This window comes from Juglans microcarpa x Juglans regia, chromosome 5S, assembly GCF_004785595.1.
Source record: "Juglans microcarpa x Juglans regia isolate MS1-56 chromosome 5S, Jm3101_v1.0, whole genome shotgun sequence".
In the NCBI taxonomy this organism is placed as follows: Eukaryota; Viridiplantae; Streptophyta; class Magnoliopsida; order Fagales; family Juglandaceae; genus Juglans; species Juglans microcarpa x Juglans regia.
The window spans coordinates 6,126,952-6,152,896 of NC_054603.1; the positions used below are offsets into that span (position 1 = coordinate 6,126,952).

General features: G+C 35.9%; 3 protein-coding genes across 5 annotated transcripts; all 3 read left to right on the plus strand.

Moving 5' to 3' along the window:
* Positions 1–3,722: 3,722 nt before the first annotated feature.
* On the plus strand, positions 3,723–9,759 carry LOC121268124. The gene is made up of 4 exons (XM_041172252.1): positions 3,723–3,903; positions 5,616–5,916; positions 6,067–6,183; positions 6,271–9,759. The coding sequence occupies exons 2-4, from the start codon at positions 5,632–5,634 to the stop codon at positions 9,235–9,237; spliced, it is 3,369 nt and encodes a 1,122-aa protein (XP_041028186.1). The 5' UTR covers positions 3,723–3,903; positions 5,616–5,631; the 3' UTR covers positions 9,238–9,759.
* A 591-nt stretch (positions 9,760–10,350) lies between these two features.
* Positions 10,351–20,689, plus strand: LOC121267758 (uncharacterized protein At4g19900-like). Its single transcript, XM_041171797.1, is given in 6 exon segments — positions 10,351–11,983; positions 11,986–12,088; positions 12,177–12,326; positions 17,756–17,890; positions 18,446–18,640; positions 20,449–20,689. Coding segments are annotated over 6 exon segments (2,130 nt in total). The 5' UTR covers positions 10,351–10,623; the 3' UTR covers positions 20,636–20,689.
* A 1,113-nt stretch (positions 20,690–21,802) lies between these two features.
* On the plus strand, positions 21,803–25,754 carry LOC121267760 (glutathionyl-hydroquinone reductase YqjG-like). 3 transcript variants are annotated; one of them, XM_041171804.1, is made up of 7 exons: positions 21,803–22,073; positions 22,318–22,400; positions 23,486–23,710; positions 23,794–23,970; positions 24,084–24,308; positions 24,436–24,564; positions 25,346–25,754. In XM_041171804.1, the coding sequence occupies exons 3-7, from the start codon at positions 23,498–23,500 to the stop codon at positions 25,577–25,579; spliced, it is 978 nt and encodes a 325-aa protein (XP_041027738.1). In that variant the 5' UTR covers positions 21,803–22,073; positions 22,318–22,400; positions 23,486–23,497; the 3' UTR covers positions 25,580–25,754. The 3 variants fall into 3 exon arrangements, with proteins under 3 accessions (XP_041027738.1, XP_041027737.1, XP_041027736.1); XM_041171803.1 differs by lacking the exon at positions 22,318–22,400 and having other exon boundaries at positions 21,803–22,080; XM_041171802.1 differs by lacking the exon at positions 22,318–22,400 and having other exon boundaries at positions 21,805–22,073.
* Positions 25,755–25,945: the final 191 nt, after the last annotated feature.

Here is a 25,945-nt window from a genome sequence, read left to right on the forward strand (position 1 = left end):
TCTATAATTGCTCTCCCTCTCTTAAAAAAACACTTGCAAAAGTGTTGCACATTTTTACTTGGAACATCTGCAAGAGTGCCTCCGAGCCTTAAGTTAATTCTCTCAAATTTTTAATAATTATTTGGCTGAGCTCCTGCGTCATATACAAACTATGACGTGTGCGAGTATTACAAGCCCCTTAAAATGGACCAACATTTAGGAGATATGTCGGAGATGAGATGGGATAAGAAGTCTGTAAAAGCTCTTTAAATAGTAGTGAAATAATTTATGAATAAGAGCCGTGCTATCCATAAGTTTCACATCTTGCACACCCATTTAAAAACATGTTATTTTATATTTTTACCCTTATTTTACTTAAAAACATATCTGGAATCATTTTACATTTTTATCCTCATTTTAATTAAAAAGTTCCAGATTCTGTCTCCTCCTTCATCAACCATTCGGTAATTCCAAACATAGGCCAGTCTGCCAATTAAAGCCATTTTTTTTGTTTTTGGAGTTCTTTAAATTTCTACAAATCCAAGTTTCTTGCTATACATGATTTCCTGTTAATCCTGAAAAGACTGATAAATGTTTCTAACTAATAGGCCGTGTAAAGCGCACTTTAGTTTCTAACTAATATCTGAGCGAGAGAGAACAAATACTCAAGCATAGATTTGATGGATATCCTTGGTACAGTACATAAGAACGCTTACATAAGAACACTGATCGAGTAATGCACAAAAAGAGAAAATCTTAGATGGTTGGACTTGTTTTGGATTATATACATGAGGAAAGGGACTTGTTTTGGATTATATGGTTCCTCTCCTAGACAATCGCTAACACTATTGCTAGTTATATTAATGTCCAGCTCTAACCTAACTTCTTAGCTCTAACCCCTCTAGAGATTACAGCCGACTGATTTACAGTGAGATTACAAAAAATGAGGGAGAGAGAGAGAGAGGGGGGCTACAGTTACCTTATAACTCCTTTCTGTGTTGCCGATCGGAATATGTCCAAGTCCAAGTTCTTAGTATAGTGAAGAGGAGAAAGTAGGGGACTTGGATTTTTCTTGCAATAGGGTTTTTTTTTTGCTGGCATTAAAGGACCAGGAAGCAGGGGACTTGGAGGGGGAGGGGGGGGACTTTGATTAAACTAATAATCATTACAATTTTTTTAAATTTTTAAAAAAATAATAATTCAACTTTTTTAAATCCCAAAACAATAAATATATTCTAATAATATTTTAATTGTATAATATTTTTCAACTTTTTTATCTCTCATTTTTTAAAACCCAATAAATACTTAAGTAAACTATCTCACTGTTATTCAAAAACCATCTTACTATTATTCACAAAATTCTTATCTCATATCATTCACTAAGCATTCCCTGAGTTTCTTGTTCAACTACGGCAGTAGAAATCGCGATTAGAGAGGAGATGTTTAGAAAAGTTTTTCATCTCATATAATTTTATCTCATCTCATTTCCTTCTCAAATATCATTCAAACACAAACATTCTCAACCTAATCATTACAATATTTTCAAACTAAACATTACAATTTTCTTAAACTTTCAAATAAAAAATAAAAAATAATTTAACTTTTTCAAATTATAAAACAAAAATTATATTATAACAATATTTTAATTTTATAATATTTTTTATTCAATTTTTTATCTCTCATTTCCCAAAATTCAATAAATACTTAACTCAAATTATCTTACTACTATACACAAACTATCTTACTACTATTTATAAAATTATTACAATTTTTTTAATTTTTATATAAAATAAAATAAATAATTAAAATTTTTAAATCTTAAAAAAAATTATATTAAAATTAGATATTTTAATAATATTTTATTTAATTTTTAATTTTAATCTCAAATTATTTTACTAAGTTATTTTTTAAAAAACAAAGGAGCCTTGGCCAAAAAAAGACAATTGGATTGACTTTGAAATGACGTGAACACGTAATGGAATTTAAAGAATTTATATAAAAGATATTTGTTTAATAGATAATGTTAGGCTGCACATTAATGTAAAAGATTTTTTGTAAATATTTTTTAAGCATACTTAATTATTAAGAAAAAAATATATAAATTCATTAATAATTATTTTTGTAATCATTCATAAAAAATAAAAAATATATGAGTAGACACATTTAATAAACATATTTAAAAGTCATATTATCATTTTCTTATTTTAATTAGTATTTTTTTAGATAATTACTTACTATATTTATTTTACAACTGTCCTACTCATTTTACAATGGTAGTTTTGTCATTTTGTTCAGAACAAGTTTAATTTTACAAAGTTATCTTTCATTTAAATAGAATTGTAAAATAGTCATTAGTTTATCATTTTTAATTAAAATATATCAATAATAATTTCTTTATAATAATGATATTCTTCATTTTAGATATTATTATTTTTAAGGTTGATATGATATGTTTTTTAAATTATTTCAAATGTAAACTACTCAACTACTTAAAATGTTCTATCGATTCAAGTAATAAAATCTAAGGCGAATAATAATATTTTAACAAATTATAATAATATCTTGAAAAGAGGAATTAACAAGATTGCATCTAATAAAATAATAATTATTGATTAACAAGTTCATTCATCTATGAGAACGTTTGGTTTATAAGAAAATTTTATAAAACGAAGTAAATAAATTGATGTAGTTTGATAGGAGAATGATTTGTAAAGTAATACTAGATATAATTTTAGAGTGCGCAAGTATCGTACATTCTATTTGAAAAACAAAGATTTGGTTGTTGGACTGTACTGAGATCAACTCAGGTTAGTCTAATTTTAAACTGAGTCCAACATCTAAACACCCAACTCTTAAATTACTAAACTTATTTCAACTTAAAACTTCTTTATACATGTAACTCACAACATTTTTCAATTCAACACTACTTTACACGTGGGAGTCACAACCTTTTTTAAATTTCCATAAATATATATAAACTCATTTTAACATTTAAATACATCTAAACTCATATTAAATAGCCTTCATAATACTTACTCCGCAATTTCAACTCACTATTATTCATAAAGAACGTAACTCAACTCAACATCCAAACGTAGCCTCATTCACAACTCCTTCAAGTCAACTCATTTCATTTCATCTCATCTAATCATTAAAAGTTTCTTAAATTTTTACACAAAATAAAATAAATAATTCAATTTTTTTAAATACTAAAATAAAAAATAATATTAAAATATATTATAATAATATATTATTCAACTTTTAATTTTAAAAAATTAAGACCTTGTTTGTTTTTACAAATGAGATGAGAATATATGAGTTGAGATTAAAGTTAAAAAGTCAAATAAAATATCGTTAGAATATATTTTTTAATATTATTTTTATTTTAAAATTTAGAAAAATTAAATTTTTTATTTTATTTTGTATAAAAATTTAAAAATATTATAATAATTAGATAAAATGAAATAAAATAAGTAGAGATAAATCGTGAAAATAAAGTAGGCCTAAATAATGTTTGAAAATAGAAATTTAATCTCAAAATTAAAAAGGCAGCCCTTTAAAAGGATATTGATCCAAATTCGTGGGTAGCACACCCAACTGTCGCATCGGATCGCATCGCATATCGCGTCCCATTACCATTAGCAAATTCTTTAGCATAGCCCACCCTATACCCTAATATTACGCTATAAGACTACTTTTTCTCGGATATAAATACCTCTTCACGTGATCTCTCTCTCACTCTCTCTCTCTCTCTCTCTCTCTCGCGCACACGTCCTTTCGGTTTCCTTCGTATTCAGCACTTTCATGCAGAGTTAACCGCTGCCTGTTTTTGTAAATCAATCGTTGATCCTTTTGTCTTTCTTCGAAGTCCCCATTCTGGGACCGGAGAGAGCCAAACAGATATATTTTGCAACTACACTACAGGTCTCTCCCTCACTCTCACCTTTTTTTTTTCCTTGTTTTTTTGGTTTTCCTTTTTTTTTTTTTGCCCTTGGTTTCCGTTTATGAAAAGGGATTGTAAAAGCTGGTTAGTATGGTGTTTCTGCCATTAACTGTGCCGACCCTTTTATTTGTTTAATTATCAGCGTTTCAACATGCATTTTATGTGCACCTATATATGTATGTATGTATGTATTTTTGGGAGATTTTTCCTTCGAGTATTTTCAGTCGAAACAAACAGAGTCAGTGAAGGCCGGATTTCTGTTTCTGAAATTGTTACTGTTCTGAGATTGGTTCTCATATCTTTGCATGAAGAAAATCTGAATATAAGCCAAGACCATTCATGCTCAAATCTCATTGTTAGTTTTACTTATCATTTCGAAAGAACTTGTCATCATTATTAGTTGGTGTGGAATGGCTACAATATCGATATTATGTATTTATTTTGTTCCTGCACGAGAGTGTCTGAATTTTAATTCGCAAAAGTTTCCATTAGATTCATGAATCAATCGTTCTTTTGCTGTTGATATTGCTTTTGGCTAATACCGATGCTATACTAATTACAAAGATCATAAAATTTTGACAAACCCATTGGTCAGTCCTCAAGTTATAGATCTCCGTGCTTTTCGTTTTGTTTGATTTCTTTGGTCGCTTGGTTGGCTTGGTCTAGCTTATAGTGTCGGTTTTTGAAGTCAGAATACGAGCATCATTACTAAATTGACATCTATATTAACTCTTGGTACTCTACTGCTTCTATGGTCCAGAAGTTGCAACAGATATGGAGGCAGTTATGTTAATTCTATCAGATTAGGATCGCATTTGTCAATAGGTTTGGTTGACACAATTGATTAACCAGAAAAGTTGATAGTTAAATGGGAAGCTGGTTTCTGTGAATAATCTGATATTTCAATTCTAACAGGTTGCCACTTTGAAGAGGAAATCCATGTTTCTTTGTCTTGTGAAGAATATGATGGTGAAACGCATATATTCTGTTTATGTTGCTAAAAAATGTGATATGGTTAAATGTTTCATCTTTTTAAGTCTCTTATACAGCTTTCCATTAAGTAATTCTCGTATGCCTACTTAAAAGAACTAAAAAAGAAGAACAAGAAGTCCTTCTGGTTCATATAACTTTCAATTTATTGGTACCTCTTACTTATAAAAAAAAACTTTCAATTTATTGTTACGTATATTGCTGAAGGAAGGTTTATCGTGCTTCTTCATATTATCAAAGTATTATCATAAACTCAAATTATGGTTCAATTCTTGAGCCTCGGTTGATCGATTTGTTCTTTATCGAGGAGTTCAGGGAGTTTACTCTAGGATGTGGATTTTTTAAACTAGCAAGAGATCTCATTAAATTGCTCAAAGATAAATATCGGGCTGCAAAAGGTGCTGCTATGATTTTTACTTTTCCACGTTCTACTTTCTTACATTTTTTTCCTTTTTACCCTTGGTCACTAGGTCTGTGCCCACATAACCCTCTGTGTGTGTGTGCTCAGGCCTCAGAAGGTTAGAGTTAGTAGTGGCAATAAAGTTTTCCCCAGGGTATCTATAAGTAATGTGGTTCTTGACAGGACATGGGGACTTTAAAGTAAAGGATTCTTAACAAAACAGGGAAATTTCTTTTAGGGCTCTAATCCATAGTACCCTGATATTGTTTATTTTTCCATTATCATCATTATTGAATTTTACAGCACATCAAGGAAATCGATGGATTTTGATAAAGAGCAGCATGGTGTCCCTGGAAGTGTTCCTCAATATGGTGCAATTTTTATGTTGAGCAGTGCTACCAAAAGTGAGTGTTTCAGACAGAGACTAGTTGGCGTTCCAGCTTTTCTAGGTCACTTTGTAAAGCATGTTAAAGCTGGAATGATTTTGTTCTTGTTTGAATATGAGAAGAGAAAACTTCATGGTGTTTTCCGGGCATGCTCCGATGGTGCAGAGAATATTGTGCCCCATGCATTCCAATCATCCAGGAAGCAATTCCCAGCACAGGTGTGGACATCGATATCTTTCTTGAGTACATTTCTTTTAGGGCCAATAGTTTTTTCATTTCTCCTTTTAAAGTATTAGTAGGGAGCAGGATTTTAGGAGTTGTTTTGTGCCCCGAATTTTAGTTCTAAACTGTTTTTATTATTTTCTCAGGTAAGATTCACTCCTATTTGGAGTTGTAGACCACTTATTGAAGCTGAATTTCGTGATGCGATAAAGGAAAACTACTTTTCAGCTAAGAAGTTTAACTTTGGGCTGTCTGAAGAGCAGGTCTGCTCCCTTCCTATCAAATTCAGAATTCAATGAAATCAATTTCCGAAGTATTTTATTGATGCCTTTTACTATGTGTTTTTTTAGGTTCATAGGCTTCTATGCTTGTTTAGTTTGAGAAAGGTAACAGATGACCTACCTCAAAGGAGAACAAACAAAATTAAAGTTGCAGGTGCATGTACTATGGGTAAAGTCATGAGATATGATGATGGTGGGGTTGTAATGAGTGATAAGATAAAAGATCAGGATTATTCTGATGATTATCACAGACTGGTTGTTTCGACTGATGACACTCGGAAATCTTCTGGACGCATTGGAAGAGAACATGACGAAGGCAGGTTTGCAAAGATTCGTGGAGTGGAGAATAAACCTGAAGTTTACACTGAGCTTGGACCAGTTACCTTGGATGAGTCTTTTGGGGACTCTTTGGCTAATGTTGGAAGGGATGGAGGCAGATTTGCCATGTGTGAGAGAACTGGGAGTGAATGTACCTTGTCTATTGAGCATGGACAAGTTCCTGATCATGGCAGGTTTGCAAAGAGTAACAGACTAGAATGTGAGCATGATATGGACAAAGAATTTGTGCCACCCTTTCCAACTGAGCGCCGTACTGTATCTCAACCTAACCTTCATAGATCCATCTACTCCAACAAGGTCATTTGGGAAACAGACTCTGGGGTTCAAGATAAAATCAGTACACATTCCACGTTCTCTGGCTCAAGTGAGCCACAAATTTCTTACCCTTTACCTTCAACATTGGGTGGAGATGCAATTGGTACGAGTACACACCCTTTTTACCCTGACCTTCCTGGCATTAACTCAAGTTACTCATCATCTTCTGCAATTGATCGCAGCTCTCATTCATTTCAAGAATGTGCTCCCCCCCCTTACAGGATGCATGCTGGGAATCTCATTCCTTCCCCGAAAAACCAATCCTATTTTTTATCTATAGGGGCAAATTGTATGAAGAGATGTCCAGACGATAGTTCTGGTTTTGGGAACCATGCTTCTTTTTCTACCCCCAAACGTAATGAGGATTTTAACTACAGGATCAGTCTGCCTTTCTCTGGGGCTTCTTATTCTGAAAGCTTGGCCACAGAATTTTCTGGAAATCAAAGTTTCGAGGGCCTTTCTTTTTCATGGTGTCCAGCTGCTTTGACTTTATCAGAGACTGGGAATAATGGGAGTGAAAACAAGGTTCCTCCATCTTATTCTTCCAGTCCCAGTATCTACCCTTTTGATTACAGCTTTCCTGTAGAGTCACGGGGGAAGCTTGAACATGAAGGTGTCAGACGGGAAGAGAAGAACAAACGGTATACTAGTAATATTCCCTTGTTGAACGATGGTCAGGTCCTGTTGCATGGTTTTGATTGCTCTCCTGAACATAAGAGTTTGCGCCACCATGAACCAAAATCACTAAATCATGATCACAACTCTTATTCTTATTCTGAAAACATGCCTTCTATCTGTGAGAAGAGCAGGAATAGTGTGTTTTCTCGTTTAGCTTCGTCATCGTATGTATGTGAACAGGGAAATGGTGATGACGTTGGCCATGAGGAATGTCACGGGGATAAATCAGCAGATGATGTCATGGCAATGCTTCGTCAGAATCACTGCCGATGGGCAAAGATAAAAAAGTATGGTATCTACCCTTCCCCTAACTTTGATTACAGCTTTCCTGTAGAGTCACAAGGGAAGCTTGAGCATGAAGGTTTGCAGCATGAAGAGAAGAACAAAGCGTTTGCTGGTAATATACCCTTGTCAAACGAGGGTCAAGTCCAGTTGAATGGACATGATTATTCTCTCAAGCATTGGGGCATGTACTACCATGATTCAAAATCACTAAATCATGATGTCAACTGTTATCAGTATTCTGAAAATGTGTCTTCTGGTGGCAAAAAGAGCAGGAATAGTGTGTTTTCTCGTTTAGCTTTGGCCTCAGATGTATATGTAAAGGAAAATGCTGACGTTGGCCACAAGGATGGGGATAAATCAGCAGATGAAATCATGACAATGCTACCTCAAAGTCCCTGCCAATGGGCAAAGCCTGGAAAGCCTAGATTGTCGGTCAAGCGATATGATGTCGAAAACTTTGGAAATAAAAAACAATCAACCTTTAACCCCAAGTTGGAAAGGGATTGCCAGGAAATGAACTTAAAGGAGATGAAAATGAATATTTCTTCAACCGAGAATGTCAACCAAACTAATGTTGAGGGTACTCCTGTGGATTTCAAGAATCCGAGTGCTGGAGGGACACCATATAGGGATTTCAAACGTCGGAGTGAAGTTCGGGAAATTCATAATGATTCAAAGGGTAGAGTCTGTGATGAAAATGCTGGGAGTGATGGCTTGTCAGGTGAGCAGTGCAAAAGAAGAAAATTGATTAGGCCAAACTTCAGAAAGAGTACGGATGTATTACAACAAGAAAATTCAGTAAAAAGTAAGGATAAAACCAGAAGTTGTGAGGAGTTGGTTGGAAGTGAGGATAAGGAAAACAAGTTATCCCGAAGTGTCAAAAAGTCACATGTGATTGGTCCAATCAGTGGTGAGAATAAGAATATTGATACTGATGTTGAAAGAGGTTCAAACTGTGTAGGAGAACCAAAAGCAGGAAATTGTGAGGGATTCTTTAGACTTGAATGTGAAAATGGAAAAGGGCCTTCACAAGATGCTTTTGAATGTGAAGACAAAAAGGAGTCTTCTCAAGAGGCTGGCATCCACGGTGCTTGTGAAGGCAAGAGTCATAACGATGAGGATGGCTTGGGAATTAAGGATCCCATTGCACATCAGTTGTCACTAGGTTGTCTGATACCTGCCACTTCATCTACAGAGTCATTTATAGGAAGAAAAGAAGAAGTTTATCTAATAGTAAGAAATGCCCACGAACTTTGTCCTGTCACTGGTGGCATTGCCTCTGGTAACACAATGAACAGCTTAAGCAGTCGGATTTCTACGATGCAAAGGGCACCAGAAGAATCAATATACATCAGTCCAGACGAAGGTAAGAGAAAAAACCAGCAATTGGCTTTGGGATCCATTGCCAAACAGTCTTAAGCGTCTTGTGAAAGTTTCAGGTGCTTCAATATTGGTAGAATCATCAACATTTTTTTTTGTGGGAAAGTTTGTGTGGATAGATATTGGCCTACTCTTGACAGAGGCAAAGACTGTGAAATGGAATTTCATCAAAATTTTAGTTCTCCCCAGCATAGTCACCAGATTCAAGGCATCACAACACGAGTTTGCAGATATTGGTGCAAATGATGAAAGCAATGGGGAAGTAAAGCTGTTTATGGAATATTCTATCATTCAAATTGAAGCATCATCTGAAATGTTTTTGACTGGGGCTTTAAACTACAATGCTGAATATTAAAGGAAGAGATGCTGCTGTTTATGTATATAAGACTGTGGTTTCGTATGTGGCTTGAACTAACAAAGTCATCTCTGCAGCTGTAAAGCATATCCAGCGGTTGCTCACTTTGTAGTTGGGCTGTTACTTTTGTAGCCTTACTGCTGGTCGGACCTTTTCTTTTTAGGTTTCAGAGATTCTTTTTGGTTAATCCTACAGTTTCAGATACTGATGATTTCCCTTTTCTTTCTAGAAATTTTTGATTGATGAAGGGATTTGATTCTAAGCCCGATGATTATTCTATTTCTACTCTTTTTTTTTTTTTTTTTCATTTGGATTACCTGATGGACGGTTCTAGCTCTGGGTGGGTTCAAATATTAACCGTTGATAAAATCATTTATCTATTAATATGATTAAAAATTATAAAATAATAAACAAGAGTAGCATTGTTCCTTCTACTATAAAAAAGAAAAAAAATTATTGATCATTGCATTTACATTATTATGCTTAAGTTATATAAAAAAAATTATTTATTATTTACTTATATTAAAAATATTAAAGACCATAATTTTCAAAAAAATGTTATGTATTAGTTATTATTCATTCTTACATCTCATACTTATAAGATTTTTTATGGAATGTGAAAGTATTTTAATGTGGTAAATAGAGAATAATTTTTCTTTTCACAAAACCTTGCTTTAATAGAAATTAATACATACATTTGGTAGACAAGGACTGTCTTACGGTTAAGTGAATAATTTTAAGTTTTTTTTTTTTTTTTTTTTTTTTTTTTTTTTTTTTTTTTTTAATCTCTTCCCGACAAGGCAATGGCAACAACCTCGTGCGCATGTTTTTGGATGTCATGGGTGAGTACGACGAGAACAACGTAGGGATGCGGGCCAAGGCTTGTACCCGTTGCCTCTATTCACAGAGTAACACCTCGGTGCCTTGGGCTGGTTCAGACTCTGGCCGATCACGGATCCCACTAAAATCCACGGTAAGACAGAATCTCGAACCTGAACAATCCCTACCGTTCCGCTCGCTCTCATTGCATGCGGATGAAGTCCGTTGCTAGTTAATTCCAACGTCGAGAAATGCTACGAAACCTCCGGACACGTCGGCGGCCACGGTACGGCGTCCACATTTGCGCCGTCATCTCAGCTCTTCTCCTCCTCCTCTCGGTCTCTCTCCTCCACAGCCGCCTCTCTCACTCCCGATCTCAACCCGACCACCGCCGCTACTTCCCCGACTCCCAAGACGACATCGATGTCGACTCAGACCCCCTTGTCGCCGACACACAAGAAGATGGGGTTGCCACCTCTGAGGACAAAATCGACGAGCTCGATTTCGTCGAGGAAGATCAAGGACAGCAGGACGATGCGGAGGATGAAGAAAACGACCAATCGGATCAAATTAGGGTTTCCGGATATTTCTTCGACCATCTCAGTGGGGCCATCAGGAGGGCTATCAACAAGCGCTCCATCGACGAGTGGGACGACGATCGTTTGGGGTTGGTGATAGGATCGAGCGTGGATGATCGGAGTAAGGCCGCGTTTGGCTCCGACGACGTGCCGGTGGACGAGACGGTGCGGCGGAAGGTAACCGAGGTGGTTTCTATCGAGGACGCGCTGTTGGTGAAAGCGACTGGCCGTGGGACCGCCTCGCCCTTGAGGGAAGGATGGGGGGATTGGTTCGAGAAGAAGAGCGACTTCCTGAGGAGGGACAAAATGTTCAAGTCCAACTTGGAGGCATTGAACCCTTTGAACAATCCGATGCTTCAAGACCCCGATGGTCTTGGGGTCACCACGCTGACAAGAGGCGACCGGTTGGTCCAGAAATTGTGGCTGAATGAGTTCAGGAGAGTCCCGTTTCTGGCGAAGAAGCCGTTGAGTGTTCCGGAGGGGAATAGGAAATCGAAATCCAAAGAAAACCACATTGGTGTTAACGTGGCGAATAAGGAGAATGATGGCAGTCTAAATGATGATGGTGGAGAATCGGGACTAAGAAGTGAGATGAAGAGGGCGGAGCGTAGGGCTTTAGAGGAAAATGTAAATGTAGATAATGGATTGAATGTTAGGAAAATTATCAATACAAACGATGTGCTTTCGAATCTTTCTGATAAGAGAAAAAGTAAGAGAGCAGAGCATAGGATTTTAGTTGAAAATATAGGAAATGGATTGGATGCTAATAGAATGATTGATTCTAATGATAGATATTTGAGTTCATCCAATAAGATTGGTAGGTTGGATAACGTGGATGATGATGAGGTTGGGGGTAAGACTGAGTTTTCGGGTCATATATATGCAGACGGAAAAAGATGGGGTTATTTTCCTGGTTTGCATCCACGTCTTTCGTTTTCAGATTTCATGGATGCGTTTTTCAGGAAGGGGAAGTGTGATATGAGAGTTTTTATGGTGTGGAATTCGCCGCCTTGGATGTATGGTGTGCGGCACCAGCGGGACTTGAGAGTTTGCTTTCTCAGCATCAAGATGCCTGTGTTGTGGTGTTCTCAGAGACCATTGAGCTTGATTTTTTCAAATACAGCTTTGTGAATGATGGGTATTTTTTCCAAATTGCTGTTTTCCTTACATCTCTCTGTTGGTTTGGTTTCCAACCTAAAAGTCTTTTTTTTTTTTTTTTTAATAAGTTACAAAGTTGCTGTTGCCATGCCAAATCTTGATGAATTGCTGAAGGATACACCGACCCATGTATTTGCTTCTGTCTGGTTTGAATGGAGAAAGACAAAGTTTTATGGTACTCACTACAGTGAGCTTGTCCGTCTTGCCGCTCTCTACAAGTAAGCATGCTTCGTTGCATATATATTTTCATATCAGGTACTGAATCGTCAGTAATTTTGTTTATTGAGTTTCTTCAGTCCATTTTGGAGTATCTACCATGAAGGCTTTGGTTGGTTGGTTGATTTCTATTTTAGTTAACATGAAGATCAGATGAACATATACATGGGAAATGTAGTATGACCCCTTTTTTGAAAAATTATGTATGGAAAATTTTGTTTAAAGCCCAAAGTGGTGCTACCCAAGTTAACTGGAAATATGCAATACGTAACACCCAACTCTTAATTCTTTTTTTTTTTTGATAGGTAATCAAAGATGTTATATTCATAGAAATAGGCAAAGCCCAGGTACATTAATTCTATTGCCATCTTCTTGCAATCTTAATTCTATTGCCATCTTCTTCCAATCTTGAAATGTCCAAGCATTCGTTTCCACCAAATACACCAGATCAGACACAAGGAGGCAATCTTCCAAGCCTTGGAGTTGCACTGACCATATTATTTTGCCAACATGCCAACATGTCCACCACCAGTTAGGGCATGACCCTATCAATCGCGAGTGTGTGGAAATATTGATGCATTGTGACTTGGGAAAGGAATAATGTAAAACGGTAGGGAAAAAAACAGGGGGGGTCATGCATATGATGATTAGATGAATACAACCTTATAGTCATCGTAAAACTGAATAATCTCTGAATCTGCTAAATTTAATGTAATTCTGGAGAGAGCACCTCAGATTTTTATTTATTTATGTATTATTATTATTTTTAATAAAAAACGAGGTCTAGCCTCTTATTATTAAAAATCCTCAATGAGGTGGAGGAAAACCATGCTTACAATAGTCTGCACAATAAAATAAATCAATGTCAAATATAAGGAATGCCCAATTTATCTAGCCGAACAATGCCCCGAAAATGTCCTTGCACAAACGCATCACCAATAAAATCTGAAATTCTTTTGCCAAAAAATCTGCTGCCATATTAGCCTCTCTAAAATTATGTCAAAACCGATTATTAAGCAAATGAACAAGCTTTTTACCTCCTCCCAAAAATCCCAAAGAAACCAATATTTGCATACCCCGGAAGCTAACCAACCCATCACAACACTTGAATCTAATTCCACCAATAAATCTCTCAACCCAAGTGAGTGACACAAACGTAGCCCATCCAGAAGAGCACCTTAGATTAAAACATGTGTTTTACATGAAGAACCATCTTAAACTATTTTCATAACCCATTGAAGTGTATTGATATGAGAAGCAGAGGCATACCGTGGCAGGGTTGGTTATCCAGTGAGTGAGTCTTTGAGTTTATTTCCAGTTTCTCATTAGTAGAAAAAAAGAGGTTAAATGAGAAAATCGGAACAGTTCACAAAAGGCACTTGAATATTAAGTCTTCTAGTTCCTGCAACGAAAAACGAAGGTTAAGTGAAAAAATAATGCAGAACAAATTATGAACTGCCGGATACACATTACATAATCACATTTAGGAAAGTTCATGTGAATAAACTTTCCTTAATGAACTTTCATCGATGTAATTGCCTGTAATATAATTGCTTTTACTGGGAAAAAAGGGAAGTTCATGTGAATAATTCTACCTTGAGGTTGAAGGTTTGGAACTAAGGGCTATGATTTGGACATTAGAACAATACTAGTTTTATGGTTGTCGATTCATTATGTTCTACTTGGAACTCACTATGTAGAAGTATCTAGATAATTTCATTACTGATAAACCACATTCCCTTGGACATCTGAGTCAGATTTCCAGTTTAAGGTACATTTTTGTCAGAAGCGGGATGTATATACTTAGATTAAAAAAATCATTTTATAAGTTTGTTTAGGAATGAACATACTTTGATAAAAGTAATGTGATTTCAATTGAGACTTGATTGTGCTCAGGCTAGACACTTCCCAAGGATATTTGTTTAAAATGTCCATTTTTTTTTTTATTATAAATTGGTATCAGAATAAAAGTATATATGTACCTGTCAAAAAAAAAAAGAAGAAGAATAAAAGCATATATCCTTATCAAGAAACTGATGCTGTTAATTAACTTCACCGGTGCTAAAGGTGAATGCTGGTTCATTGGGTTAAATGCCATTCTTAAAATAAATGCCATTCTTAAATGCCATCATGGAGGCAAAAGTCGAGAGTTCTTTGGCTTAAAGAGGGAGATAAGTGCACTAGCTTCTTCCATAAAATGGCTAATTCTCATAGACGTAACAATGCTATTGAGATGTTAAAAACTGAAAATAATCTGCTATCCTTACCTGCCGAGATCCAGGAGCATGCTGTGCAGTTTTTTAGTTCCCTCCTAAGTGAGACGGAAGCTTGGAGACCTAAGATTGAGGGATTGAACTTTGCAGCGGTGGATGATTTTTCAGCAAGTTGGATAGAGAGGCCGTTTGAAGAGCTTGAGGTGCATCGGGTGGTGTGTGGAATGAGGAGAGACAAAGCTCCAGGGCCGGATGGATTTTCTATGGCATTCTTTCAGGATTGTTGGGAGATTGTGCGGGAGGATGTGATGAAGGTATTTCATGAATTTTATGAGTTTCAAAAGTTTGAGAAGACTTCGAATGCCGCTTTTATTGCCTTGATTCCAAAGAGAGTGGGTGCTTCGGAGTTGAAGGAGTTTCGCCCAATTAGTTTGGTAAGTAGTGTCTATAAGATTATTTCAAAGGTGTTAGCAAATAGAATGAGCAAAGTGATGGAGAAGATCATTTCTAAATCTCAAAATGCATTTGTTAGAGGATGACAAATTATAGGTTCGGTGTTGATTGCAAATGAATGTGTAGATAGCCGCATGCGGGAAGGGGCTCCGGGGGTCCTTTTTAAGGTGGACATGGCAAAAGCATATGATCATGTAAACTGGAATTTTCTTTTGTATATACTTAGAAGATGCGACTTTGGAGATAAGTGGTGTGGCTGGATAAGCCATTGTATTTCAACTGTCTGCTTTTTTGTGCTTGTTAATGGGCAGCCTTGTGGGTATTTTCCGAGTTCTAGAGGTTTTTGGCAGGGGGATCCCTTATCTCTCTTCCTATTTGATATTGTTATGGAGGCCTTGAGTCGCATGGTGGAGGCAGTGGTAGAAGCAGGATTTATCTCGGGTTCTTCAGTGGGAACTAATTCTAATGGCCCTTCTACAATATCACACTTGCTTTTCGCTGATGATACCCTCATTTTTTGCGAGGCTGTTGGGGAACAAATTCAAGTTTTGAGGGCTGTCCCGCTGTGTTTTCAAGCCATCTTGGGATTAAAAGTGAATTTAAGTAAATCAGAGTTGGTACCGGTGGGAGAGGTCCATGACATTCATCACTTGGCAGAATTTCTGGGGTGCAAAGTTGCTTTTCTGCCCATAAAATATTTGGGACTACCGCTAGGGGCATCTTTTAAGGCCAAACACATTTGGGACGGGGTGGTAGAGAAGATAGAGAGGAAGTTGGCAGCTTGGAAAATGACATACTTATCTAAAGGAGGTAGGATTACTCTTATAAAGAGTACTCTCTCTAATATCCCTACCTACTTCCTTTCTTTATTCCCTTTACCAGTTGGTGTGACCAACCGTATTAAAAAATTGTATAGATATTTTTTATGGGGAGGACTGGGAGAGGAGACTAAAACTCCCTTAGTGAGTTGGAAAAAAGTTTGTTGCCCGATTGCTGATGGATGTTTGGGTATTCATAGTTTATGTAGTTTTAATAAGGCGTTGTTGGGGAAGTGGCTATGGAGATACCATGGGGAGAGGAAGCATTGTAGAGGGGGGTGATCAATCGAAAGTATGGTAGTGATTGGGGAGGATGGTGTACCAAGGAGTGTAGGGATTCGTATGGAGTGAGTCTATGGAAGTTTATTAGGAAAGGTTGGGGTTGCTTCCTGAAACAAGTTAACTTCTCGGTTGGTGATGGTTCAAAAATCAGATTTTGGTCTGATGTTTGGTGTGGGGATATTGAATTGTCTTGAGCATTTCCGGTTGTTTTCAGATTGGCGACTAATAAGCAAGCTTCAGTTTCTGAGGTGATGGGTTTTTCCAATGGAGTGGTGCTTTGGGATGTAGGCTTCTCCAGATCTGCCCAGGATTGGGAAGTAGAGGAGGTTTCTGATTTTTTTAGACTATTGTATTCAGTGGAGATAAGAAGACAGGGCAGGGACCAACTATGCTGGAGACAAACAGCCTCTAAAAAGTTTACAGTTCGGTCTTATTATAAGGTGATACTAAATCAGCACCATATTGGCTTTCCTTGGAAGAGGATTTGGAAGGCTCATGTTCCGTCAAGGGTGGCTTTTTTCGTATGGACAGCAGCAATAGGGAATATTCAGACTATAGATAACTTGAGGAAGCGCGGAATGATTGTTTTGGATTGGTGCTTTATGTGCAAGAAAGAAGCGGAATCAGTGAACCATCTACTACTCCATTGTGAAATGGCTAAAGTGCTGTGGGATGGAGTGTTTGGAAGGGTCGGGCTGAGCTAGGTTATGCCAGAAGCAGTGGTCGATTTTCTAGCAAGCTAGACCAACTTTCAAATGCATACTTGTTCCCAAGTGACAGCTGCATGGAAAATGATGCCTCTGTGTATTATGTGGTGTATTTGGTTGGAGAGAAATGAGAGGTGCTTTAATGATCGGGAACGCAATAGAGATGCATTTTGGAAGTTTTTTATAAGCACTCTACTTAGCTGGTTCTCTGCTATTGTACTCGAGGGTGGGGCTGTAAACGAGTTTTTGTCTTCGTTTTTCTAGTTTTAAATGTAATTAGGTGTTTTTTTTGTATATTTCATGTGTACTTGGGCTTCGCCTATTACATTATGCTTAATAAAATTTTTAACTTTTCAAAAAAAAAAAAAAAAAAGAATTCAACCTTATATATATAGTTTATATATATTTGTGTTTCAAATAAAAATGAAATTTAAACCGAGGTTGATTAAATAACTTTTGAGGCAACAAAGTTTCTTCGTAATTTTCTCCTTTATTGTCAGGAGAGAGGAAATGGAAATGTTTTCCTTCATTTTATGTGTTTGGTTGTCAGTAAAAGATACCATTCCCACCAGCAATTATGGAAAAGAGGCTTTCATGTCACTTTCCTCTAAGAAGTTTTTGACAATAAATGAGTTTCATATTATGTGTGCTTTTTTGGAGACTGCTTTTTTTTACTGCTTTCTGAGATGCAAGAAGACATAGTTTTCCCTACTGCATGTTGAGGAAATTATTCGTGGTTGTTGAATGCTTAGGTGGTGTCAAATTTTATCTGCTAATACTGAACAAGTTATTCTTGTCAGATCTTTGTGATATCCTTTCTAATTTTCTTGATGCTGGTTTTTGTCCATCTGTTCTTGGTTGAAATAGACTGTTTCATTCATTTGTAACTTTAGCATTTATGTTGCCAAGTTTTTTTTTTCAAGTTAAACAATTATTTCTCTTTTGCTTTGTTGTCCAGATATGGTGGAATATATCTTGATTCTGATATCATTGTTTTGAAGCCGTTATCTGTGCTTAATAATTCTGTTGGTATGGAGGATCATCTCGCTGGAAGTTCTTTGAATGGTGCTGTGATGGCATTTAGAAAGCACAGGTACTATCAAAAGATTCAAAACACATTCTCCAGTGATATGAATTCATTTGATTGTTTAGTTGAAATAATATTTTATTGCACTTGTGTTTGTTTCTTCCCCTTCTTCACTATCAGGTGGATTGGGTTAATGATCAGAAACCATGATACTTTCTATGTTTTGTATATTAATGTTGCTTTGCACTGAAATCTGCCTTTTAAGTTTGGGGGGAAAGAAAGCATTGAATCGGAAGATTTATAGGATTGCTTTCATTCCTAAAGTTTTCTTCTGTGCATGGTTTCAGGTTTGTTTTGTGTTGCATTCTGTTCTTATTCTATTCTGTTTCTCAGCATCCCATTTAGTTGCAATAGCTTTGTGAAAAAGGTTGATGAGAAAGAGCTTAGGGCTATTGGGAAATAATTCGTATATGAATAAAAAGAAAGACTTAAGTTTGAGGTGTCAGACATGGAACTGATGTTTTCTTCATATATTTTAACAGCATTTTGTATATGATAGTTTGTTTCTTTGGATTATACTTTGGAAGTTTGTATATGATATTTCCTCCCCTTTCCATGTAGTCCCTTCATAATGGAGTGCTTGAGAGAATTTTATATGACATATGATGATACACGTCCAAGATGGAATGGGGCTGATCTTTTGACAAGAGTTACAAGGAAGTTTTTGGGTGAAGAGAATGTATCCACTAAATGGCTGGAATTGAATTTGCAAGATTCTTTCATTTTCTTCCCTATCAGTTCTCAGAATATCTTAAGGTATATTTCTGAATTCCATACCTACTTATACGTTTTAGTGCATATAAGGTGAGGAAATTTACAATCCAGACAACTTTTGAGTGTAAGCATGGCAATACTTTTAAGAGAAAAGGCAAATCAAAAGAAATTTTTTTAGTTGTAGCCTCTAAAAAATTGAGTTTCTAGATAATCTATTCATTAAATACTTGTATTCTTTTAGATGATATGGGCACCTACACCCTTAGCCCTAAGGTGCCGTTTGGATAGTGAGTTGAGATGAAAGTTGAATTGAATAAAATATTGTTAGAATATTATTTTTTAATATTATTATTGTTTTGGGATTTGAAAATTTTAAATTTTTTATTATATTTTGTGTGGGAATTTGAGAAAGTTGTAATAATAAGATGAGATGAAATGAAACACTTTCACTATCCAAACGGGGCCAAATCTTAAATCGTGCAGCTGGCCTGTTAGATGTTTGAATTGGGTAAGAGAATGCTGCATTGTTGTTGCTTGCTGCACAATTTTCTGCTTAATTTTTAAAACTTTCTCCCCTGCTACCCCTCCCCACTCCCTGTCTAACATCTCTTGGTTAATTTTTTTATCAAATAAGAGCTTTATTAGTCTCTTGGTTAATGGTTGAGAAAGTTTTAACTATTACAATTACTATTACTTTGGGTAACATAATTGCTTGTAAGTTTCAGCTGAATCTATAGACATGCCAAAGTGACATCCTGGTACGGGCTATATGTCCTATGCTGTTTCCCTACAATACTGAAAGTGGGGCAAAGCTGCTTTGCACTATATTTTGAAGTTTTGCACTATATATTTAAAAGTTGGTAAATTTGGAGCTGTTAATTACTATATATGTTTTTAAAAGCTAAAAAATAAAGTTAAAAATAGCACCTCCGGGTGGGAATCATAGAGGATCTTGTTGAACTCCACGAATAAATTATACTTGTCTATGTGATGCAAATTGGATGGAGTTGGGAGTTACATAATGCTGTGGAAGTTGTTAGGCTGATGTGCAATGGGTAAACTCCATAATTTCACTATCCTTAATTAGTAAAGGCAAATTCAGTATCAATACTTATTGATAGAACCTTACTTAAAATGTGTACACAGCAAAAATTTTCTTATTGTTTGTAATCGATTTTATTCTGACCATTGAAGCCTTCATGGGAAAAATAAAATTACAGTTTCCTTACTTTTTTTTGTACAGCTCTGGTGGTGTCATGTCAAATATGTTATATTTATGCAAGATGTTGAAGGTGACAGTTTGCCTAGTTTGTACTTCGAAGTTTGCCCAGTTTGTAAGGTCCCTGGGTATATTGGAGAGTGGATCCTAGGGAGAGGGTTTAAGAAATTTAAAGTCTTACCCCCTTTGTTTAGTCTACTAACTATGGCGTTTTCTTTACTTTGATGATGGCTACTGATGTGCTTAATAATGATAATCCCAAGTAGTCCTGCTTAACCAGAATAGAACCTTCGTATGCTTGATGATGAAGTTTGAGCAGAATGGAAGTTCCCAATTGCTGATAAAGAAGCACTATGGACTCCATTTTTACTGCTGTTCTCTTCAATAATTATGGCATTTGATTGAGACTATCTCGTTGACATATCATCCCTTGTATAAATCAGGCTAACTGGCATATGTTAATACTTTACATAGAAACTCTGAAACAGTGCCTTGTGTCGATGATTTTGGCTCTCCAGAACAGCGTAGTGGCCATGTGCGTTTGTCCATTTTTAAACAAGTTGTGCAGCATGTTCACCTGGATCTCTAATTCTTCCTTGTTTATTGCTTAACCTATTTGAGCTGCAAACAGATACTTTGCTACACCGGAAACTGAGACCGAGAAAGCTCAACAGGATGCTTTGTTCAAAAAGATTATGAATGAGTCGTTGACTTTTCATTTTTGGAACAGCTTGACATCTGCCCTCATTCCAAGGCCCGACAGCCTTGCAATTAGGCTTATTGATCAACCCTGTATTCGATGTTCTGATGTATTGTGAAATTCACTCAAGACTCTATTTGCCTAGAATCTGGTCAAAATAGAATGCAGCAAATAGCAACCAAACTCATTGAAGCATCCATTTCCCAGCTGTTTCTTGAGAAATCTGAGGCTGAGTTGTATCAGTCGTCTGAGCCTTGGTTGGGAAGGTGAACAGCAGCCATACTCATGTACATGTACGATTTTATAACTTTGATGCTCATTATGTGGAAAAATTGGCTCTGCCTTGTGCTGATACAAGCTCAATCAACCTTATCTAGAATCAAACAGCAGCCTTCTATTTGGTTGATACAATGTTTCATCGAGCTAAATTTGTATGCGATTTATATTTTTATTCCATTGATTGAAAGATTTTTTTTCCGTTGATATCAAAGAGAATATTTCACAGATGAATATGGAAATGTGGAAAGATGTTTCGTGAAGGTTTCTTTTTTGATGATACACATACCATCTCCTTGGACTTCTGATTTTTTGTTGATGTTCTTCTTAGGTTGACAGTCTTGAGGCGTAGCAATAATCTCTGAACCTAAGACCCAAGAGAAGACAAATAATGGCTGCAATCTATGTTTGTAAACAGAAGCACTCTTTTTTTTCCCCCAAAAAATTCTGTCTTTAATCTATGCATCTCTTACACCAAAACAATCTAAAAAACAAAAATACTTCTTTAAAACATTTGATCTTCATTTCTGGATTAATAAAAACTAAACTACTCCGTTTTGATGTTAAACTCATTTGAGTTTGATTCAGTTCAGTCTAATTTTAAGTTAAGTCTAACATCCAAATACTCAATGCAAAATTTTTTTACACGTGGGATTTCAAGTTTTTTCAATTTTTCATAAATATATATAAATTTATCTTAACATTCAAATACATTTAAATTCATTTAAGGTGGATCTCACAAAACTCGCTCTACTATCTTTAACTCACTATTATTTATAAAAAACTCAATTAAATTAAACTCAACTCAACATCCACGGCCTAAAATATCTTTGAGGTTTTTGTTTTCATACTTTCCATCGATCCACTCTTCTTTTTCAAATTACAGGAGAAATGTCTAAAAGATTTTTTTTTCAAGCTATACATATCTTCCTGATTATTATCTTTAGAAAATTTGATTGAGGTATACCATGAGTGGACAAATTTTGGAAAGGAGAGTGACGTTGGTTTAGACAACTGTGATACCATGAATAAACGAGTTCACTACTGAAAGAATGACAATCGTAATATTCTAACAACTACCTCCGATACCATGTCCTTGCGGACCATGACCTCGGTCGGTTAGCCTCTCGAAGTTGAAGAAAGGTAGGTGGGGGGGCCGAGAAGTCAACTGAAGTGTTATCGCGTTGACTGAAATAAATAAGCCCACTCTCTCTGATACTCTGATCGACGACTTCAACAAACCCCTCTCAACATTTGCCACAAAGAAGCAGCTCGTCCAGGTATACGGTATACTTTATTGTCTCTCTCTCTCGTGTTGGCTTACATTGACGTGTTATGATTTCTGGGATTTTGTTGAACTGCTAAAGACACTAGCTGCTATTAAAGAAACCGAATGCCTTTTCATGAAGTTCTTTAAACTAGGTTTACTAGCACCAGTACTGTGATTACAGCTTTCTTTTTATGAATTATTTTGTTCTCAGAATAATTTTTGACTTTGAATTCTTTCATTGACTACTCCTTCAGGATCTGTTTTCTGTCTTCTGGCCACAAAACCTCATTACAAACTAAATGAGGATTACAAACTAAATGAGGGGAGTTGATAAAGGGTAAATTTTGGTCTGATCTGGTTGTTCCATTGGAAATTTCTTTTGCGGAGAAGTTTGACACGAATATGATTTAAGAACCCATATATCGTTTTCCATTATAAATAATGGGTTAATGCTGTTGTAACATTTGGTTTGCTGCTGAAAACATCTCTTATGACATGAAATTGTACTTATTTTAACTAAATAAAAGTTATATTGAACATTTGATTTTTCCATTTTAGTTTCTTGTACACTGTATAAATTTGTTTTTATTGGATTTTGATGTCCGCAGAGTATTGATAATTCTTATACTTCTGTTGGCGAAGCATGCAACTGTTTTTAAATGATTTTCAAGTTTTCATGTCGCAATCTATTGTTATTATATTTTTTTGGTTAAAGTTATCTATTGTTTTTATCTTGAACAAGATATTTGGGGTATCGGTTCCTTTCCAGAATTTCAGAATTCCAATTTTGCCTCCAGGATTCGGAAATCTGGCAATTACAATGAGTTGTATGTTTAGCATTTCAGAAAAGTGAGGCATGCCTGTGGGTTGAGTTTGCTTAATGTATCCCCATCCGGCAGCTACTTACTATTTATGTGAAAAGGAATCTTTTGAGTTTTAAATGAGATCTTAACTATGAAGTGATTTGGTGTTGAAAATTACTGAATCTAGACAGAGATGTGTCAAATCGATCAAACCAGAGTCATTATACAATTATGTGTTACCGTAATTTTGTATTTTGAGTTTATACTTTCCTTGTGTCTGCGTGTTACTTTAGTTTTGTATATTGAATTTATACTTTCCCGAAGATAATGACTTTTCTGCTATAACAGTATATAAAAGTTGCTGGTTTGTTATGCTACTTCAAAGATAAGTTGACAAGTCTTTGAACTGATTTATATGTTCCATTTGCCAAGGCAAGAAAAAAACACAAAATGATATGTTTGTATGGTTTTGATTTTTTTTTTTTTTTTTTTTTTTTTGTTTTTTATGACGGGGGAACCACCCCACGGCAGAGCCCTTAAGACTCACCCATGGAACCTAAACCCCATGAATTTTTAAAATGTTTGAAGTAATGATAATTTTCAATTGCATATTTTCCAGCACTTTGTTCAAATGGCTCGATCTTCACTAAATGAGATATCAGATTCTGGTGCTTTCACGAGAACTGCTTCAACATTCCGTAATTTTATTTCACGAGATCCAAAATCCCAATTTCCAGCAGAATTTGGAAGGTATCATCTTTACATATCATATGCTTGCCCATGGGCTTGCAGATGCCTTGCATACTTGAAGATCAAAGGACTTGACAAAGCCATTGGTTTCACGGTCAGTGCACTTTATGATAAGTTTCTAGGGGAGGCTTCAAATTTTAATGACTAAATCAATCTTGTCTATATGCTTATGCTCAGTCTGTCAAACCCAAGTGGGAAAGAACAAAGGAAACTGATGAGCATATGGGATGGGCTTTTCCTGCTTCAAAGACAGAGGAACCAGGAGCTGAACCTGACCCTTTGAACGGAGCAAAAAGTATTAGAGAGCTTTATGAGCTTGCTAGTAAAAGCTACACTGGAAAGTACACGGTTCCTGTATGTTACCAACATGAAGTGCCCCTTCTCTCATCTGCTATCTTTTACTTTTTGTGGGAGGTGCTAATAGATGTTTAAACTCTACCGTTTTATTGGTTTTTGCTCTATGACAGGTACTATGGGATAAGAAACTTAAAACTATTGTTAATAACGAGAGTTCGGAGATAATCCGCATGTTTAATACTGAATTCAATGATATAGCAGAGAATGCAGCTTTGGACCTTTATCCTCCTCACCTGCAAGCCCAAATTGATGAGACTAACGAATGGATATACCATGGGATAAATAATGGAGTCTATAAATGTGGGTTTGCGAGGAAGCAGGGCCCTTATGATGAGGTATGTATTGTTTCATGGCATGGTCATTTAGGTTATATGGGCGAATTGTTGTATTGTTTACATTCTGAAAGGATTCTTGCAATAGCTTTACTATTTTAAGTGTTCTAATTGATCCTTCTTTTGGCAGGCCGTGAAACAGCTGTATGAAGCATTGGACAAATGTGAGGAGTTACTTGGCACGCAACGTTACATATGTGGGAACTCAGTGTGTGAAGCAGATATTCGATTGTTTGTCACCCTCATAAGATTTGATGAGGTAATCTATGTATTTCAAGCTACAATTGATGCCTGTCAGAAAAATAAGTAAATCTTGTCATTGTCTGAATCATTTGAAAAAAAAAAAAAAAAAAGCTGTGAGGAAATATCATAATTGGAAGTCTACTGATGGCACCATCGAGCTTTCTTTTTTGGATTGTTTTTACTCTAAGTTTGTAATCTTAAGAGTGTCCTTTAGTAGTTGTCCCTTTCCTTTCTCCTTGCTTGATAAACATCTATTATTCAAAGAAACCATCATATTCGTCCAAGGGTTTGTCTTCGAGTAACTTCAAGTATAAGTGGATTTTCAGATGGGGACACAGTAGTCTCAATGTCAGAAGTTTTCCTTATTCCTCATCCTCTAGGCAGCGAGGCATGTTAAAGTTCTAGAATATCTTCTTAAATTTGTAGTCCTCTACTGAAAATGTATCCTTTTGGATTGGAGTTTGAGAGACAGGTATTTTGTAGAAATTACTGCTCAACGAACAGATATTTCTTAACCGTGCTGCTTCTTTTTGGAATTAGCATCATTTGATTAGTGGTGTGGTCCGGGTCATTAAAAGTCGTTTTATGTTTCTAAATTTAGAGGACATCTTAGAAGCTTTTGCTAATATAATTAAAGAAATTACACTGGAGAACCAACACTTCAAGACGATACTAACTTTATGCCATCCAAGCTAGAATTTTGCATTATTTGTCTTGTATGAAACTCTGGCATTTTTCTATACCAGATTCTTCAAGCATCTTAGAAATTTGAGTATTTTTGTTATGACAATTGACAGGTTTATGCTATCCACTTCAAGTGTAACAAGAAACTGATACGTGAGTACCCGAATCTGTTCAATTACATCAAGGACATTTTCCAGATCCCTGGCATCAGTAGTACAGTCAACATGGAACTCATCAAGCGGAATTACTATGGAAATCTTCCTACCATCAATCCATTAGGCATAATTCCTGTTGGCCCAAGTATTGACTACTCTTCCCCTCACGACAGAGAGAAGTTTTCTGCATAGATTTTGTGTAATTGCAGTCAATAAGATGAAATGTCTGTATCTTGAAGTCACAAGATTTTCACTTGGAATAAACACCTCGAGGCTTCATCTATCCAAAGGGAAAATAGAATCTTTAGAAGTTTGTGTGGTAGTAATAATTTTAGATAAATGCGATGATGAGTATATGACTGTGATATCCTCCAAGCGTGTATGAGTGTCCTCCATGCAGATTACTGTGATAGTTACATTTGTGCTCTCTCATATGATATTTTGCCATTATGGATGTAATGGTAGATATATGATTAGGAAAGTGGCACATAAATCATAACAGTCTCAAGAAATTTTTTAGGAAAATTTCAATAGAAAACACCCCAGTAATGGATAATA